Genomic DNA, 18,637 nt, shown 5'->3' with positions numbered 1-18,637 from the left:
GCTAGAAGCTCCTGACATCCCGCTAATTTTAGATTTCCTACTGGAAGGATGGAACAAAAAACTTAGGCCCAACACTTTTAAAGTCCAGATTTCTGCATTAAGTGCCTTATTTAAATTTAAGTTAGCGGAACATCCTTGGATTAGAAGGTTTATAACAGCAGTGTCTAAATTGTCCCCAATATGTAAAAATAGAATCCCCCCCCTGGGATTTAAATTTGGTCCTCTCCACTCTCACTTCAGACCCTTTCGAGCCTATTGATAAATTCTTCCCAAAGTTGCTCTCCCAAAAACTTGCTTTCCTTCTGGCCATTACTTCGGCTAGAAGAGTTAGTGAGATTTCTGCTCTTTCTAGTGACCCTCCCTATTTGGTGATCCTGGAAGATCGAGTAGTGATTTCTCCTGATCCTTCTTTTTTACCAAAAGTCTCTTCACGGTTTCGCCGTTTTCAGGAAATTAGTGTTACCTTCATTTTGTGCTTCCCCTAAAAATAAAAAGGAATCTGAGTACCACTGTCTAGACATTAAGAGATGTATTTTGCAATTTCTGCAGGTCACCCAGCCTTGGAGATCTTCTTCACGTCTGCAGGTTTTGTTCCAGGGAGTGAAGATGGGATCGGCAGCCTCTTCTCATATTATTGCTAGGTGGATTAGACAGGCCATTTTCTTAGTCTACTCTTCTAAGGGGACAGCACCCGGTTAATTCCCAACCCTATGTAAAATTTGTATAGAGATGTGTGTGTGTGTGTGTGTATATATATGTATGTATCTATATATATATATATATATATATATATATATATATATATATATATATGGAAAAGGAGTGTATTAGGTTGTTAAGAAAAAAGGACTGGAGATAGAGGGGATGATCCCTCCTTTAAAAGACAGTGCTGGTTCCTGTTTCTTGTCCTGAGGAGGTGGAGGTGGTCTCTCCAGGGGTGCTGTCATAGGTTTAAAGAAAACCGATTACCAGTAAGTGTAATCCAATATTATACCCAGGACTGTAACTGTGACGAGGGGACATCCACTGAGTCTGGAGGAAAGAAGGTTTGTACACAAACATAGAAGAGGATTCTTTACGGTAAGAGCAGTGAGACTATGGAACTCTCTGCCTGAGGAGGTGGTGATGGTGAGTACAATAAAGGAATTCAAGAGGGGCCTGGATGTATTTCTGGAGTGTAATAATATTATAGGCTATAGCTACTAGAGAGGGGTCGTTGATCTGATGCCTGATTGGAGTCAGGAAGGAATTTTTTTCCCCTTAAAGGGACACTGACAGGCCCAATAAGCATATTTAGCTATATATATGCATGCATAGGTCTTCTAATGTGTATTAAAAACATATAAGTATAACCCCTGTCCACCTTATAAATACAGCAAAATCATGTTTGCTAACCTGATGTAATCGCTCTTCTTTCTGCCCAAGGGGCGGCGTTTCAGCTCCACATGGGCACACACACGGACCCCAACCGCCGTTTTCAAGTGCCGCCCAGCTCATCAATATTCACTTCGCTGGGCGGCTTCTGCTGTCCCCGACATTCCGAGATCTTTCTATTGGGCATGCGCGGGATATCGGTACGTCGAGGACAGCAGAAGCCGCCCAGCGAAGTGAATATTGATGAGCTGGGTGGCACATGTGCTCGCCCATGTGGAGCTGAAATGCCGCCCCTTGGGCAGAAAGAAGAGCGATTACATCAGGTTATCAAACATGATTTTGCTGTATTTATAAGGTAGACAGGGGTTATACTTATATGTTTTTAATACACATTAGAAGACCTATGCATGCATATATATAGCTAAATATGCTTATTGGGCCTGTCAGTGTCCCTTTAAGTGGGGAAAATTGGCTTCTACCTCACAGTTTTTTTTTTTGCCTTCATCTGGATCAACTTGCAGGATAACAGGCCGAACTGGATGGACAAATGTCTTTTTTTGGCCTTATATACTATGTTACTAAAATATTTTATTGGTTTCCCATGAGGTCATGTATGAACGAGAAGGGATGGATACTTCCGTTCTTACCTGGATAGGTCTTCTTATAAGAAGGAACCTTTGTGAAAAGCTTGGAAGCAGCTTAGGCAGGCATCACACTGAGCCAGCCAGAATCTTACTCCGTATTGAAGCGGGGCAAGCACCCCGAAATAGATGTCTATGGATGGATATCTGGGTTGGCTATATTCCACTGTCAAATCCCAAGGCTTTTGTAGAAAGTCAGATCTTTCTTAGGAGATACCTATTTGCATATTTGTTTCCCATGGAACATTGCTAATAAATCTCCATTCCATGAAGTGCTCCCAGAAAGTCTCCACACAGTGCTGGTCTCTTTACGAAGAAGCAGCTCCCTGCCTAAACTAAGGAAGAACAGAGGACAGGCTGGGCAGATTCTTTAACTTCTGACAATCTTTAACCTTTAGCTGTTTGCAAATAATTAAGAAGTGTACTCTGTACATCTGTAATTAACTCCAATTTACTCTTTCTGAAGAGGATAGTCGGAACAATTCTGCTGACGTGTTTTATGAGGCAAAAGAGCTCTGGCTAAAGGTACATTTATTTTTCCAAAAAAGCCCACCTGTGCCCTATTCAAGTATCAAAAACAAGGTCCTGCTCCATTGCCGGTGGAAATTTTCTTTCGCAATTTCGCCCCCATAAGACCTCCTTTGAGGGTGCGAACGCTCTTAAGATATCGCTCTTCTGAGGGCAAGATGGAGGCTCACTAGTGAGCTCAGTAACCTTCCATTGTTGGTTCAGAGAGATCACCATCACTCATTGGCCAGGTCATGTGTCAGTCTAGCATTAGCAACCAATCAGGATTTCCCTTCAATCTACACCCAGTAACTTATCAGCAGTGATCTTCAGAATGCAGGGCCAGGAGTAGGACTGAAAGGACAGAACTGTGGCAGCAGCTTCCAGATCAGAACACTGGAAACTCCACCCCTAGGGTTGTGTTAAGTGATAAATGACTTTTCTCCTGCTCTGCAACCTTTTATCTATCTGCTGTATAGTAGAAGGACTTCTATCATGTGTGATGGAATTATAGAAGGGGCCACAGAGCCATGGAGCTGCCCCTGGTCCTGCCATGTCTGTTCCACCATCACAGTGCTGGTCCCCAGCTGTAAAAGAAGAGAACCCAACATCTTTATCATCTCCTCCGATGTCTCCTCTTATTATCTCCAGTAATTGTATTTTACATGGGATTTTGTAGGATTTTACATCGTTTCATCTTCTTTTCATTCAGGTTCCTACAATATAGGATCCGCTCAGTGGACCACTTCTATATAAGACCCTTCTCCTGATTGACCCATCAAGGATGGATAGGGACAAGATGGCGGAGAGTATAATAAATCTTACCCTAGAGATCCTCTTCCGGCTTACTGGAGAGGTGAAAGATTCTGATGATGTCACATTACATCATCTTATCTATGTTACTAACAGATGGACATGACTGGAGAGGTGAGGGACTCTGGAGATGTATTGAGTGATATTTATTACTGTGTCTCTCCATAACCAGGACTACACAGTAGTAAAGAAGACCTCTAGTGAGCGCTGTCAGATCCCTGTGTCTGAAGGATGGGGCAGAACCCTGATCCCAATTATAAAGCCTCCACCTCACCCCTTCACACATGAGGAAATCAATAGAGAGAAGATCCTAGAACTCACCAACAAGATGATTGAGCTGCTGACTGGAGAGGTGACACTGCTGGGAATGCTGGGACATTATACAGGAACGCTATGAAGGGATCTGGGTGATGACTGTATCATTGTGTTGTCAGGTTCCTATAAGGTGTCAGGATGTCACCGTCTATTTATCCGTGGAGGAGTGGGAGTATTTAGAAGGACACAAAGATCTGTACAAGGACATCATGATGGAGGATCACCGGCCCCTCACATCACCAGGTAATAGACATGACAGAACACACACATCCTCTCATTATTTGTATTTAAGGAATTAATTCAGTCACTGGATGTGTTTCCTACAGTTAAGGAAGAGAGAACAACACTGGAGAGATGTCCCAGTTCTCTTCTTCCACAGGATGGTTCAGAAGAACATCTCAATGTCCCACAGGATGATCAGGTAGACTGACATAAGGTCTTATGAAATGTTCCCTGTGATCTGTAGAAGGCTGTGAAGATCTTGTGTTCAGTCTTGTTTTATCCACCAGTATTGTATGTTTTCTCCTTGTATAATGAGAAAGGTGGAGATGACAGGATCACAGCAAACCATTGATATTGTATCTTGTCTGGTTCTTCTCACAGTTTCCTGCCTATGGAGAGTTTTAAGATGGCCTCCTCTGTCAACTGCTGCAGAACTATTGTGGTTGCACAAGAGTATTGCAACCATTTTTCTGAGATCTTTCATCTTCCATGTGGCCATCAATTGGGTCTCTTCATGAGGCACCTCTCAGGCACTTTGGACCCTCTGGTCTTTGTCTTTTGGCCAACTGGCAGTCTCATAGCAGCTTTACTGAACACGCTGCACCACTCTACTCAGCCTTACCATCTCTGTCTACCGCCCACCAGCTAACTCCATATGGCCTATGCTCAGGTGTCCTACACACACACTTTGTGATTGCTCTTCAGGCACCTCATTTGGTCTGACCTTACACACTACCACCAGCACCTTTTTATCACTTCACCTGGCCTGTCCTAAACAGTGTTCTTGAATTACTCTCAGTAACACAGTTCTCATAACAACATCACCATCACGTCTGAACGGTTTCCCAGTACCTCCTGTAGTATTGGAACAGTGTTGCACCCCAGTAACACATATATTGTGGTCATTTCTGTTCTAATTACTGATCTTTTCTGGTCATATAAAATATTTTACACAGCTTCTCCAACTGTCTGATGACTTTTACAGTATTTGTTTCACAGCTTGTGAATCCGGGTGAAGATCTGAACAATTTTAATCCTACAGAGACATATGTGAGGGGTGCTGAGCAGAATATAGAGGACATTCCTACAGATAACCGCTCAGGTGAGTAGTGACCACTAAGCAGTGCTCCAGACTAAAAAAAATACCTAGTAGCCATTGGCTCCTGAACTGAAAAATTTAGGAGCCAAATTAAATTTTTAGTCGCCAAATCGAAACCGAATCAACATTTTGATTTGCTTTCGTCACCATTAAAAAGTATTGCGATACTTAATACCACGCAAAAAATAAATAAAACACCAAAAAAAGCATTTTTTTTGTCACCTTGCATCACTAAAAGAGCAACACCAAACAATCGAAAAGGCGTATGCCCCCCAAAATAGTACCAATCTAACCGTCACCTCATCCCGCAAAAAATGAGCCCCTACCTAAAACAATCGCCCAAAAAATATGTATAAAAATGGAAACTCTGAAATGTTATCTCCATTTTCCATAAATTCTTGTGTAACACTCAAAGGGTTAACAAAGTTTGTAAAATCAGTTTTGAATACCTTGAGGGGTGTAGTTTCTAAAATGGAGTCATTTTGGGGTGTTTTCTATTATGTGAGCCTTACAAAGTGACTTCAGACCTGAACTGGTCCTTAAAAAGTGGGTTTTGGAAACTTTCAGAAAAATTTCAAGATTTGCTTCTAAACTTCTAAGCCTTCTAAATAAAATGGCATTCACAAAATTATCCAGTCATGAAGTAGACATATGGGGAATGTAAAGTAGTAACTATTTTTGGAGTTATTACGATCTATTATAAAAGTAGAGAAATGGACATTTGGAAATTTGCAAATTTTTCAATTTTTTTTGTAAATTTGGTATTTTTGTATAAATAAAAATGAAATTTTTTGACTCAATTTTACCACTGTCATGAAGTACAATATGTGACGAGAAAACAATCTCAGAATGGCCTGGATAAGTAAAAGCGTTTTAAAGTTATTACCACATAAAGTGACAAATGCATTCAGTGTGGCAGAACATTTCTCAAATTCTTAATAACCTCACCGATAGCATGCCATGGCGTCTTTGTTTAACCACTTAAGGACCACAGGTTTATACCCCCCTAAAGACCAGGCCCTTTTTTACAAATCGGCACTACACTACTTTCACCGTTTATTGCTCGGTCATGCAACTTACCACCCAAATGAATTTTACCTCCTTTTCTTCTCACTAATAGAGCTTTCATTTGGTGGTATTTCATTGCTGCTGACATTTTTACTTTTTTTGTTATTAATCGAAATTTAACGATTTTTTTGCAAAAAAATGACATTTTTCACTTTCAGTTGTAAAATTTTGCAAAAAAAACGAGATCCATATAGAAATTTTGCTCTAAATTTATAGTTCTACATGTCTTTGATAAAAAAAAAATGTTTGGGTAAAAAAAAAATGGTTTGGGTAAAAGTTATAGCGTTTACAAACTATGGTACAAAAATGTGAATTTCCGCTTTTTGAAGCAGCTCTGACTTTCTGAGCACCTGTCATGTTTCCTGAGGTTCTACAATGCCCAGACAGTACAAACACCCCACAAATGACCCCATTTCGGAAAGTACACACCCTAAGGTATTCGCTGATGGGCATAGTGAGTTCATAGAACTTTTTATTTTTTGTCACAAGTTAGCGGAAAATGATGATTTTTTTTTATTTTATTTTTTTTCCTACAAAGTCTCATATTCCACTAACTTGTGACAAAAAATAAAAACTTCCATGAACTCATTATGCCCATCACGAAATACCTTGGGGTCTCTTCTTTCCAAAATGGGGTCACTTGTGGGGTAGTTATACTGCCCTGGCATTCTAGGGGCCCAAATGTGTGGTAAGGAGTTTGAAATCAAATTCTGTAAAAAATGACCAGTGAAATCCGAAAGGTGCTCTTTGGAATATGGGCCCCTTTGCCCACCTAGGCTGCAAAAAAGTGTCACACATCTGGTATCTACGTACTCAGGAGAAGTTGAGGAATGTGTTTTGGGGTGTCATTTTACATATACCCATGCTGGGTGAGATAAATATCTTGGTCAAATGCCAACTTTGTATAAAAAAATGGGAAAAGTTGTCTTTTGCCAAGATATTTCTCTCACCCAGCATGGGTATATGTAAAATGACACCCCAAAACACATTCCCCACCTTCTCCTGAGTACGGAGATACCAGATGTGTGACACTTTTTTGCAGCCTAGGTGGGCAAAGGGGCCCATATTCCAAAGAGCACCTTTCGGATTTCACAGGTCATTTTTTACAGAATTTGATTTCAAACTCCTTACCACACATTTGGGCCCCTAGAATGCCAGGGCAGTATAACTACCCCACAAGTGACCCCATTTTGGAAAGAAGAGACCCCAAGGTATTCGCTGATGGGCATAGTGAGTTCATGGAAGTTTTTATTTTTTGTCACAAGTTAGTGGAATATGAGACTTTGTATGAAAAAAAAAAAAAAAAAAAAATCTGCATTTTCCACTAACTTGTGACAAAAAATAAAAAATTCTAGGAACTTGCCATGCCCCTCACGGAATACCTTGGGGTGTCTTCTTTCCAAAATGGGGTCACTTGTGGGGTAGTTATACTGCCCTGGCATTTTCCAGGGGCCCTAATGTGTGGTAAGTAGGTAAATGACCTGTGAAATCCTAAAGGTGCTCTTTGGAATATGGGCCCCTTTGCCCACCTAGGCTGCAAAAAAGTGTCACACATGTGGTATCGCCGTATTCAGGAGAAGTTGGGGAATGTGTTTTGGGGTGTCATTTTACATATACCCTTGCTGGGTGAGAGAAATATCTTGGCAAAAGACAACTTTTCCCATTTTTTTATACAAAGTTGGCATTTGACCAAGATATTTCTCTCACCCAGCATGGGTATATGTAAAATGACACCCCAAAACACATTCCCCAACTTCTCCTGAGTACGGCGATACCAGATGTGTGACACTTTATTGCAGCCTAGATGCGCAAAGGTGCCCAAATTCCTTTTAGGAGGGCATTTTTAGACATTTGGATACCAGACTTCTTCTCACGCTTTGGGGCCCCTAGAATGCCAGGGCAGTATAAATACCCCACATGTGACCCCATTTTGGAAAGAAGACACCCCAAGGTATTCAATGAGGGGCATGGCGAGTTCATAGAAATTTTTTTTTTTTGGCACAAGTTAGCGGAAATTGATATTTTTAATTTTTTTCTCACAAAGTCTCCCTTTCCGCTAACTTGGGACAAAAATTTCAATCTTTCATGGACTCAATATGCCCCTCACGGAATACCTGGGGGTGTCTTCTTTCCGAAATGGGGTCACATGTGGGGTATTTATACTGCCCTGGCATTCTAGGGGCCCTAAAGCGTGAGAAGAAATCTGGAATATAAATGTCTAAAAAATTTTACGCATTTGGTTTCCGTGAGGGGTATGGTGAGTTCATGTGAGATTTCATTTTTTGACACAAGTTAGTGGAATATGAGACTTTGTAAGAAAAAAAAAATAATAATTCCGCTAACTTGGGCCAAAAAAATGTCTGAATGGAGCCTTACAGAGGGGTGATCAATGACAGGGGGGTGATCAATGACAGGGGGGGTGATCAATGACAGGGGGGGTAATCAATGACAGGGGGGGGATCAATGACAGGGGGGGTGATCAATGACAGGGGGGGTGATCAATGACAGGGGGGGTGATCAATGACAGGGGGGGTGATCAATGACAGGGGGGGTGATCAATGACAGGGGGGGTGATCAATGACAGGGGGGGTGATCAATGACAGGGGGGTGATCAATGACAGGGGGGTGATCAATGACAGGGGGGGTGATCAATGACAGGGGGGGTGATCAATGACAGGGGGGGTGATCAATGACAGGGGGGTGATCAATGACAGGGGGGTGATCAGGGAGTCTATATGGGGTGATCACCACAGTCATTGATCACGCCCCTGTAAGGCTTCATTCAGACGTCCGGATGCGTTTTGCGGATCCGATCCATCTATCAGTGGATCCGTAAAAATCATGCGGACATCTGAATGGAGCTTTACAGGGGGGTAATCAATGACAGGGGGGTAATCAATGACAGGGGGGTGATCAGGGAGTCTATATGGGGTGATCACCACAGTCATTGATCACGCCCCTGTAAGGCTTCATTCAGACGTCCGGATGCGTTTTGCGGATCCGATCCATCTATCAGTGGATCCGTAAAAATCATGCGGACATCTGAATGGAGCTTTACAGGGGGGTAATCAATGACAGGGGGGTAATCAATGACAGGGGGGTGATCAGGGAGTCTATATGGGGTGATCACCACAGTCATTGATCATGCCCCTGTAAGGCTTCATTCAGACGTCCGGATGCGTTTTGCGGATCCGATCCATCTATCAGTGGATCCGTAAAAATCATGCGGACATCTGAATGGAGCTTTACAGGGGGGTGATCAATGACAGGGGTGTAATCAATGACAGGGGGGTGATCAGGGAGTCTATATGGGGTGATAACCACAGTCATTGATCACGCCCCTGTAAGGCTTCATTCAGACGTCCGGATGCGTTTTGCGGATCCGATCCATCTATCAGTGCATCCGTAAAAATCATGCGGACATCTGAATGGAGCTTTACAGGGGGGTAATCAATGACAGGGGGGTGATCACCACAGTCATTGATCATGCCCCTGTAAGGCTTCATTCAGACGTCTGTATGCGTTTTGCGGATCCGATCCATCTATCAGTGCATCCGTAAAAATCATGCGGACATCTGAATGGAGCTTTACAGGGGGGTGATCAATGACAGGGGTGTAATCAATGACAGGGGGGTGATCAGGGAGTCTATATGGGGTGATCACCACAATCATTGATCATGCCCCTGTAAGGCTTCATTCAGACGTCCGGATGCGTTTTGCGGATCCGATCCATCTATCAGTGCATCCGTAAAAATCATGCGGACATCTGAATGGAGCTTTACAGGGGGGTGATCAGGGAGTCTATATGGGGTGATCACCACAGTCATTGATCATGCCCCTGTAAGGCTTCATTCAGACGTCCGGATGCGTTTTGCGGATCCGATCCATCTATCAGTGGATCCGTAAAAATCATGCGGACGTCTGAATGGAGCTTTACAGGGGGGTAATCAATGACAGGGGGGTAATCAATGACAGGGGGGTGATCAGGGAGTCTATATGGGGTGATCACCACAGTCATTGATCACGCCCCTGTAAGGCTTCATTCAGACGTCCGGATGCGTTTTGCGGATCCGATCCATCTATCAGTGGATCCGTAAAAATCATGCGGACGTCTGAATGGAGCTTTACAGGGGGGTGATCAATGACAGGGGGGTAATCAATGACAGGGGGTGATCAGGGAGTCTATATGGGGTGATCAGGGGTGATCAGGGGCTAATAAGGGGTTAATAAGTGACGGGGGGGGGTGTAGTGTAGTGTAGTGGTGCTTGGTGCTACTTTACTGAGCTACCTGTGTCCTCTGGTGGTCGATCCAAACAAAGGGGACCACCAGAGGACCAGGTAGCAGGTATATTAGACGCTGTTATCAAAACAGCGTCTAATATACCTGTTAGGGGTTAAAAAAAACACATCTCCAGCCTGCCAGCGAACGATCGCCGCTGGCAGGCTGGAGATCAACTCTCTTACCTTCCGTTCCTGTGAGCGCGCGCGCCTGTGTGCGCGCGTTCACAGGAAATCTCGGCTCACGCGAGATGACGCCTATTGGCGTTAGCGTAGCCTGGGGGAGCCGCCGCAATGACGCCTTTCGGCGTTACAGTTGCGGGAAGTGGTTAACCATCTGCATATCATTAACATGTCTATTAATCCTGTGTTTTACTCTTCTTTCTTGTTGTTACAATTTCAACAATGTTGAGGAGTGGATATGTTTAGTTTTTCTAAAGCCATCTCAATAGGTGGATGTGCTGGATGTGAACCTTAAAAATAAGAAAAGATAACATGGTTCCCACCATTTGGCCTGTCCATTGTACATAATATACACTGTGAGTAGCCCTATTTAGTGTGAGGCACTGTTATTTTAGTGCAGTATTTGGGGGCAGTGAGCAGCTGAGCAGACACATTATTAGCAGTAGGATGATACTATTAAAGGAAGGAGCAGGGTACGAGTTTTGAAAAGGGTATGGAAGTGATGGAAAAGCCTGGAGCCAAAGAAGTCTGCGCAAGAAACTCTGCAGACATGAGAAGCTGGAATAAGTCATTATGATGGTCTGGGCTAGATGAGATGGTGAAAGCGAACACCACCAGTAAGAGATGTCATTACCAGTGAGTCACTGGATATAATTGTTTATTGTCTAGTCAGTATTTTATTCATCTGTCCATTCAGCAGTGGAGTGATACTCTATAGATGGCCTGTATATGACCGCTGTAATCACGCACAGTATGGTGGTCATTTTGATATTTCAGTAGTGTTTTATTCAATCGCTCTTTGCTGGAGTAATTTAACCGCCTAAGATAGGTCACCGATATCTAAAAATTAGACAAGGGCTTCAGGACACCAAACGGAAGCATTGTCTCCATTGTAAGAGCAGTAATGGGAGCTGCTATAGAGGAAAAAAGATCGAATTAACCTCCTATAGTAATTGACTAATTAGTAGGAAGTGCCACCGTTATTGGCCACATAAAAGAACCTAGCACTGGCTAGGGACCTGGAAGGATGAATATAGCCCTTCTCCAGGTTCTTGTTGATATATTGCTCCATTGCCCATGTCTTTAGAGCGAGCAAGGAATAAGTTCTCACCTTGGGCATCTTAGAACCGGGAATTAAATCAATGGGACAGTCATGTCTATAAGGAGGAGGAGGCGCATTAGCAGTATTTTTACAAAAATATCCACAATCTCATAATACTTTACAGGCAGACCTTGATGGCTTCTGGCAGTGACAAGAACATGGGAATTAAAGCCTCTTCCTATTCATGCTCTTTCCCATTGGGTTATTTATTCAGAAACTGAATGAATAACTTGTAGAGAAGCAACCAAGGATAACATAATATAATAGGATAAGGAGGAGAGAAATTGTCTCAAAGTGGATATTTTTTGGCAGCAAATTTTCAAGTGTTGTCAAGGATTTGCCCATCAATATAAGATTGGTAGGTTCAGACACCACACACCCCCTACACCCCCTGCCGATCAGTCATTACCTTGTAATTACCTCCAGTGCCAGAAGTACACAGTCCTGTCCACTGTGTAGTGGATGGAGCTGGTAACTGCTGCTCCCATTGGAGTGAATAGGAACAGCAGTGAAGTTGTCAATTCCATCCACTGCACAATGGATGATGCTGAGTAGTTTATGCATCGAAGTTACAAGGCAACAGTTGATTGGTAGAGTTGTCAGCACAGACTGTGTGGGCTTTCTATGTTCTCCCTGTGTCTGCGTGGGTTTCCTCTGGGTACTCTGGTTCCTTCCCACAATCCAAAGAGATACTGATAGAGAACTTAGATTGTGAGCCCCATTGGGGACAGTGTGATGATCATGTCTGTAAAGATCTATGGAATGTGTCAGAACTATGTGAGTAAAATAAATACATCCTGAGGAATGTATGGGCTTCACGGAGACTTTAAGTCCAAAGTCTCGTGAGACTTCATTGACTTACTTTGGCTTTTGATTATTCAACTTCAAAAAAACATTTTAAAACTGGGATCCGAAGTAGGCTTTGGTACCAACTGGTACCTCAGTACCAAAGCTGACTTTGGATTGCAGTTTTAAAGTGGTTTTAAAGTTGTAGAATCAAATGCCGAAGTTCTTCACCAAAGTCTCGTGAGACTTTGGACTTAACGAATTTCACCTCCGAAACCCAAACATTTGAATGCTGTACAGAGACTGATCTATGATCCGCAGCGCGCTTTGACCAACACTAGTTATATTATTCAACAATAATAATATGTGTTCGATTCTTTTCAGATGACTGTACCAGGAACTCAGAGGAACATCTGGTATCTTTAGATTTTAAAGTTAATGATCATAGCATCACACGAGATGCATATAAAGAGCATGCCGATATCCAAGATACATCCTCATCCATTTACAGCAAAAATTTATCATCTGATCATTTTAAAGAGATCCAATCTTCTGATTCATCACGGACCGTAACACAAAATAAAAGTCACAGAACTCACATAAGGCCACATAAGAAGCCATTTTTATGTTTAGAATGTGGGAAACGTTTTAACTATAAATCAGGTATTCTTAGACATGAGATAATTCACACAAGGAAGAAGCCATTTTTATGTTCAGCATGTGGGAAATGTTTTGCTGTAAAAGAATATCTGGTTACACATGAAAGAACTCACGCAAAGGAGAAACCATTCTCATGTTCAGAATGTGGGAAATGTTTTCACTATAAATCGGATATTGTTAGACATGAGAGAATTCACACACAGCAGAAGCCATTCTCCTGTTCAGAATGTGGGAAATGTTTTGCTGTAAAAGAATATCTTGTTACACATCAGAGAATTCACACAGGGCAGAAACCATTCTTATGTCTAGAATGTGGAAAATTTTATAACCATAAAACAGATTTTCTTAAACATCAGAGAATTCACACAGGAGAGAAGCCATATTCATGTTCAGAATGTGGGAAATGTTTTGCTGTGCAAAAATATCTTGTTACGCATCAAAGAACTCACACAGGGGAGAAGCCATTCCCATGTTCAGAATGTGGAAAACGTTTTAATCAGAAATCTGCTCTTCTTATGCACCTGAGAACTCACACAGGGGAGAAGCCATTTTTATGTTCAGAATGTGGCAAATGTTTTAGTGTGAAATCAGCTCTTGTTAGACATCAGAGAATTCACACAGGGGAGAAGCCATATTCATGTTTAGAATGTGGGAAATATTTTCACCAGAGATCTCTACTTGCTACACATCAAAAAACTCACACAGTAGAGAAGCCAGCTTGATGTTTAGCCCGTCAGTGACTGCCCATAGGAGTTTTTACAGTGACTTTATTCTGATTGATATGCCTTTTGATGATGCTTCAGTGAAATGAAATAACACCACTGAGCGGTGAAAAAGCATCTTGCTTTTAGCTACCTGAGCAATAGTCGGAGACCGGTGTGAGAGGTCCCTGAGGACACAAGAATGAATACCAATGATCAACAGTAAAATACAGGTATAAGTGAAAGTAAGTTTTTATTACATTTCCTCTCAGTGACAATGTTCAGAGAAAGGAGATAAACAGTAGAGCAGGCCCCCTCAAGTGTCCCAGCCTCTAATTGGTATGGGAAACCCCTTCCCATTCCTGTAAACTGCAAACACAGGGGCCTATAGGACAGTCCAAAAAATAGAGCTGGATTCCCACAAGAGCTGGTGTCCAGACATGTGGAAAAAGGGGCGTCATTCACACTTGTAAATGGCCAGTTACTTGCGGTCAAGTGGAATGACAGATAGGATGTCTACAGGCTTTCCACTGAGCATGGGGACAGCACAGTAATAGAGAGAGGGGCTACCACTGGTAAGAGTAAGCCTGTCGTGTGACACATCATAAATCTTTGGGGGTCGTATCTATCTGACCAGGTCCTTCAACCATACCTGGTGAAGCACAAAATCAAGGTCTGAATAAAGAAAAAAAACAGTGATCTACCTATTACAGACCGCTACATAGTATGGATTTGTAAAAGAACCCAAGGAACCATAACCTTCCTCCGGTTCCAGAAGGTTATTGAGCTCCATGTTCAGAATGTGGGCAATTTTTTAAGAGGAAATTTGCTCATTATACATCAGAGAATTCACACAGGAGAAGCCATTCTCATGTTCAGAATGTGAGAAATCACATCTTGTATATAAAAAAAAAAAAAAAAACTCAGAGGAGAGAAGCCATCTTTATGCTTAGCCCCTTAGTGACCTCCCATGCGTCTTTTTCCAGTGGTCACTAACTGGCTATATTCCGATGGGTACCTCTTATGACGACGCTGCATCGGAACAACATGGCACTGCCGGGAGGTGAAACACCTTGCTTTCTGCGACCTGGGCTTGGAGCAATGATCGGGGGACGCTGTGAGAGGTCAGTGAACACTCATGATCTTCTCTATTGAATGAATACCAGTGATCAATTGTAAAGTGCAGTTAAAAGTGAAAGTAATGTTCGATGAGAGGAGATAAAAACATAAGAACAGAACCCCTTTAAATGCCCTAAAGTCTTCTTTGGAGGAGCAGTACCATTACTAACAGACTATAAGACAATCAGATATTTGAATATCGTGCAGTGCAAAAAGATATGGGTGCATCCAGTAGTGGGACTTTATATAGCAGCATGATAGTACATTTCATAAATTATATTAGTTTGGGTTGGTGACTGTTGTCAGCCTTTGACAGCCCCTAAAAATCAGTTTTTTAGATGAACCCTTATAACAATCCTGAGGAGCAGATGAGAAAATGTCTCTTCTCTGTTCTTGTGTCTCATAACTTGCTGTTACCAATCACTAATAAAGATTTTCTTTATAATGTATGTCCGGGCCTCTCTTTCTTCATTCTTTAGACGCCACCATGGATCCCTGGCTTTGAAATTTGTTAGGACATGTCCTTTTATAGGTGATCATTGTACTTAACCTCCATGGCTGAAAAGGTCTTAATGACCAACGTTTTTTCCATTTTGTTTCTCTCTGCTAGTGTTGAGTGAATCGAGCTTCCGATCCAAGATCCGAAGTCGATTCGTTCAATAACCTGTCTCCGTACAGCATTAAAATGTATTGGCCTCATTTCACCCAAAGTTGTGTGAGGCTTCAGTGAATTAATTCAGTATTCATTTCTAAATCTTAAAAAAAAATTTTTTTATTACTAATCCAACTTTTTAAAAAAAATTTCATTGATATGGCTGGCTAAACCCCTGTTTCTTATTGGAGAAATATTAATGTTTGCATTGTTCAGGGGTAAATAAACAGCGCCGTTTACATGATTTTCTTATGCTGCAGAAATATTTTTGGCCTTTATTTTTACGCAGTTCATGTTTCACTCAAAATACCCTGAAATGAATTCTTCAGGTTTTTATGGTCTTGTGCATAACTTTTTATAAATTTTTTATGAAAGTCTTGTGCATACCTAATGTTCACATTTTGTGTTCAATGTGTGCACGATAAAATATATTTTACACTAAATGATGGCAATATTGTGTTTTTGTGATTTATTTATTTTTTTAATGACTTTTTAAAATCCCATTATGCGATTTACAATTTTTTTTAAACTTTTTTTTTTCAGACTTATGATGTATTAGCATACTTCTGTGTGCTAACACATTATTATGACATGGGCTCCACTAATGTGCCCTCACAGGAAGCATGCAGCACGGACAGCTTTGAGGTCCTTCAGAAGTCCTCAGGGCTGACTGCAGATGCTCCCCAGTCTCCAATCAAGTCACTTGAAAACGCAGAGACCAGATTGAAGGGGGAATTTCCTTTGATCATGCTGTGGTATGGACTGTAGCAATCAACAGGTACCAAGTGGGAGCTTCCTCTGACCCCTGCTGTAAGACAGGAGCCTGCACAAGAACTAAGGCTAGAACAGCTGGTGCTTAGTGTAGTAGCTGGCGGGAACCTTTAACCAACCTCAACTGCAGCAACGCCAAAAGTCATCGCTATAAAGTCCTGCACCACCCTTCGTCAAGACAGTGGGCAGTTGTTATGGGGTTATCCATATTAAAATATGGAAAAAATAAAAATCAGGCATCATATAGGACATGACAATCTTCCTAACAAAGCAAGAACCAGCCCTGTACCTCACATGGATCCAGAGATCTCCCCATTCGTTGCTCTGCTAGATTTCTATCAAGCTGACAGCTCAAGGGGAGTGTCTTTTCTGCTGCAGCTAAGGGGGCGTGTCCATGCTCTCCCTATCACAGCTCAGGAGGCAGTTGAGAGATGAAACTGAGCATGTGCGGCCATCTGAGTGAGCAGGTCAAAGAAATACAAAAAAAACAAACAAACAGCAGGTGGCACCATAGAGATACATTGTATTGAATAACTCAGTGGCTATGCTAAATTTTTAATTAAATGCAATTATAAAAGTATTCAGATCCAGGAGCTGGTTTGAAAACTGTAGAATATTTTTCAAGGGAAAATCCCTTTAAGCCACTGAGCAATACTAGGGAGTCTCCAGTCCATCCATCACATCTCTATAGTTCTGTATGTTAGGAAAAGAATCTCACATAGGTATATACATATAAGATGATGCTACTAATCCTCATCAAGAAGACCAAACTTTTTTCAGTTTCAAGTAATTTCAGTGATTCTGGGATTTGTTTCTTTACCAGAAGGGAGGCAACAATTGTGTCCATGTGTGTACATGGCAAACACCAACCATGGCAGAAACAGACCGATCATTATGTAATTCTCATCATGATAAGATTAGATACACAGCTCCGCAGACAGTATCACACATGACAGGATTAGATACATGGATTAGCAGACAATATAACACAATAGGATTAGATACAGCAACTAAGCAGATAGTACCACACATGAAAAGTTTAGAGAACTCTAGGGGAATGTCAGCTCCCGTAAGCAAGGAACCCGGAGAGCAGGGCAATGCAGACAGGTGCTGGTAGTGGGAGACTCCATTATTAGGGGAACAGATAGGGCAATCTGTCACAAAGACCGTAATCACCAAACATTGTGCTGTCTTCCTGGCGCTAGAGTTCGACAGATTGCGGATCGGGTTGACAGATTACTGGAAGGGGCTGGAGAAGATCCAGTGGTCATGGTCCATATCGGGAACCAATGACAAAGTTAGAGGTAGGTGGAGAGTCCTTAAAAATGATTTCAGGGATTTAGGTCAAAAGCTTAGGGCAAGGACCTCAAAGGTAGTAATTTCCGAAATACTGCCTGTACCACGGGCCACACAAGAAAGGCAGCGGGAGATTACCAAGTGGCTCAAGAACTGGTGTAGGAGGGGTTTGGGTTCCTGGAGAACTGGGCCGACTTCTCTATCGGCTACAGGCTCTATCGTAGGTACAGGCTGCACCTCAATGGGGAAGGGGCAGCTGTGTTGGGGGGAAAGATGGCTAGAAGGTTGGAGGAGTGTTTAAACTAGGGACTGGGGGGGAGGGGAATTACATTATAGGAGGGGAAGATAGTGCAGATAGAGACCGGGGGCAAGGTAGTGGAACTGGAAAGGAGGGATTAGAACAGTTCAGAAGGAAAGGTGTAGGGTAAAAAATATACATAAACCTCTCAAATATATGCATACTAATGCCAGAAGCCTGACTAATAAAACTGGGGAACTGGAATTAGTGATGTGTGAGAAGGCCTATGACATAGTGGGAATAACTGAGACACGGCTGGATGATAGCTATGACTGGGCAGTTAATGTACAGGCTTACCGTCTGTTTATAAAGGATCATCAAAACCGGAGAGGAGGGGGTATGCCTTTATGTAAAGTCTTGTCTAAAGCCCACACTCCGGGAAGATATAATTGAGGGACATGGACATGTGGAGTCACTGTGGGTAGAGATACATGGAGCTAAAAGCAATAATAAATTACTAATGGGAGTTTATTATAAACCACCTAATATACCACAGAAAATCTACTACTAAACGAGATAGACAAGGCGGCAAATCATAATGAGGTGGTTATTATGGGGGACTTCAACTACCCAGATATAGACTGGGAAACTGAAACTTGTATATCTCATAAAGGAAACAGGTTCTTGGCAATAACCAAAGACAATTACCTCTCCCAACTGGTTCAGGACCCGACTAGATGGGATGGCCATACTGAACTTAGTATTAACCAATAGGCCTTACAGAACAACAGACGTGCAGGTTGGGGGACACC

The 18,637-nt window shown here is 42.2% G+C and overlaps 1 protein-coding gene across 1 annotated transcript; it reads left to right on the top strand.

The window, feature by feature from the left end:
- The first annotated feature begins 4,183 nt into the window (after nucleotides 1-4,183).
- On the top strand, nucleotides 4,184-15,336 carry LOC121005792 (oocyte zinc finger protein XlCOF6.1-like). Its single transcript, XM_040438557.1, has 3 exons — nucleotides 4,184-4,325; nucleotides 4,915-4,974; nucleotides 12,773-15,336. The coding sequence occupies exons 1-3, from the start codon at nucleotides 4,184-4,186 to the stop codon at nucleotides 13,768-13,770; spliced, it is 1,200 nt and encodes a 399-aa protein (XP_040294491.1). The 3' UTR covers nucleotides 13,771-15,336.
- Nucleotides 15,337-18,637: the final 3,301 nt, after the last annotated feature.

Source organism: Bufo bufo, chromosome 6 (assembly GCF_905171765.1).
Source record: "Bufo bufo chromosome 6, aBufBuf1.1, whole genome shotgun sequence".
NCBI lineage: Eukaryota > Metazoa > Chordata > Amphibia > Anura > Bufonidae > Bufo > Bufo bufo.
The sequence above is the reverse complement of the archived record's forward strand: the minus strand, read 5'-3'. Positions and strand labels throughout refer to the sequence as shown.

Excerpts from the sequence above, each read along its gene's own strand:
- LOC121005792 (XM_040438557.1), top strand. The coding sequence starts at position 4,184 with ATGAGAAAGGTGGAGATGACAGGATCACAGCAAACCATTGATATTGTA. Across the intron at positions 4,326-4,914 it reads ACTATTGTGGTTGCACAAGA|AGACATATGTGAGGGGTGCT; the intron begins GTATTGCAACCA and ends TTAATCCTACAG. Across the intron at positions 4,975-12,772 it reads TCCTACAGATAACCGCTCAG|ATGACTGTACCAGGAACTCA; the intron begins GTGAGTAGTGAC and ends GATTCTTTTCAG.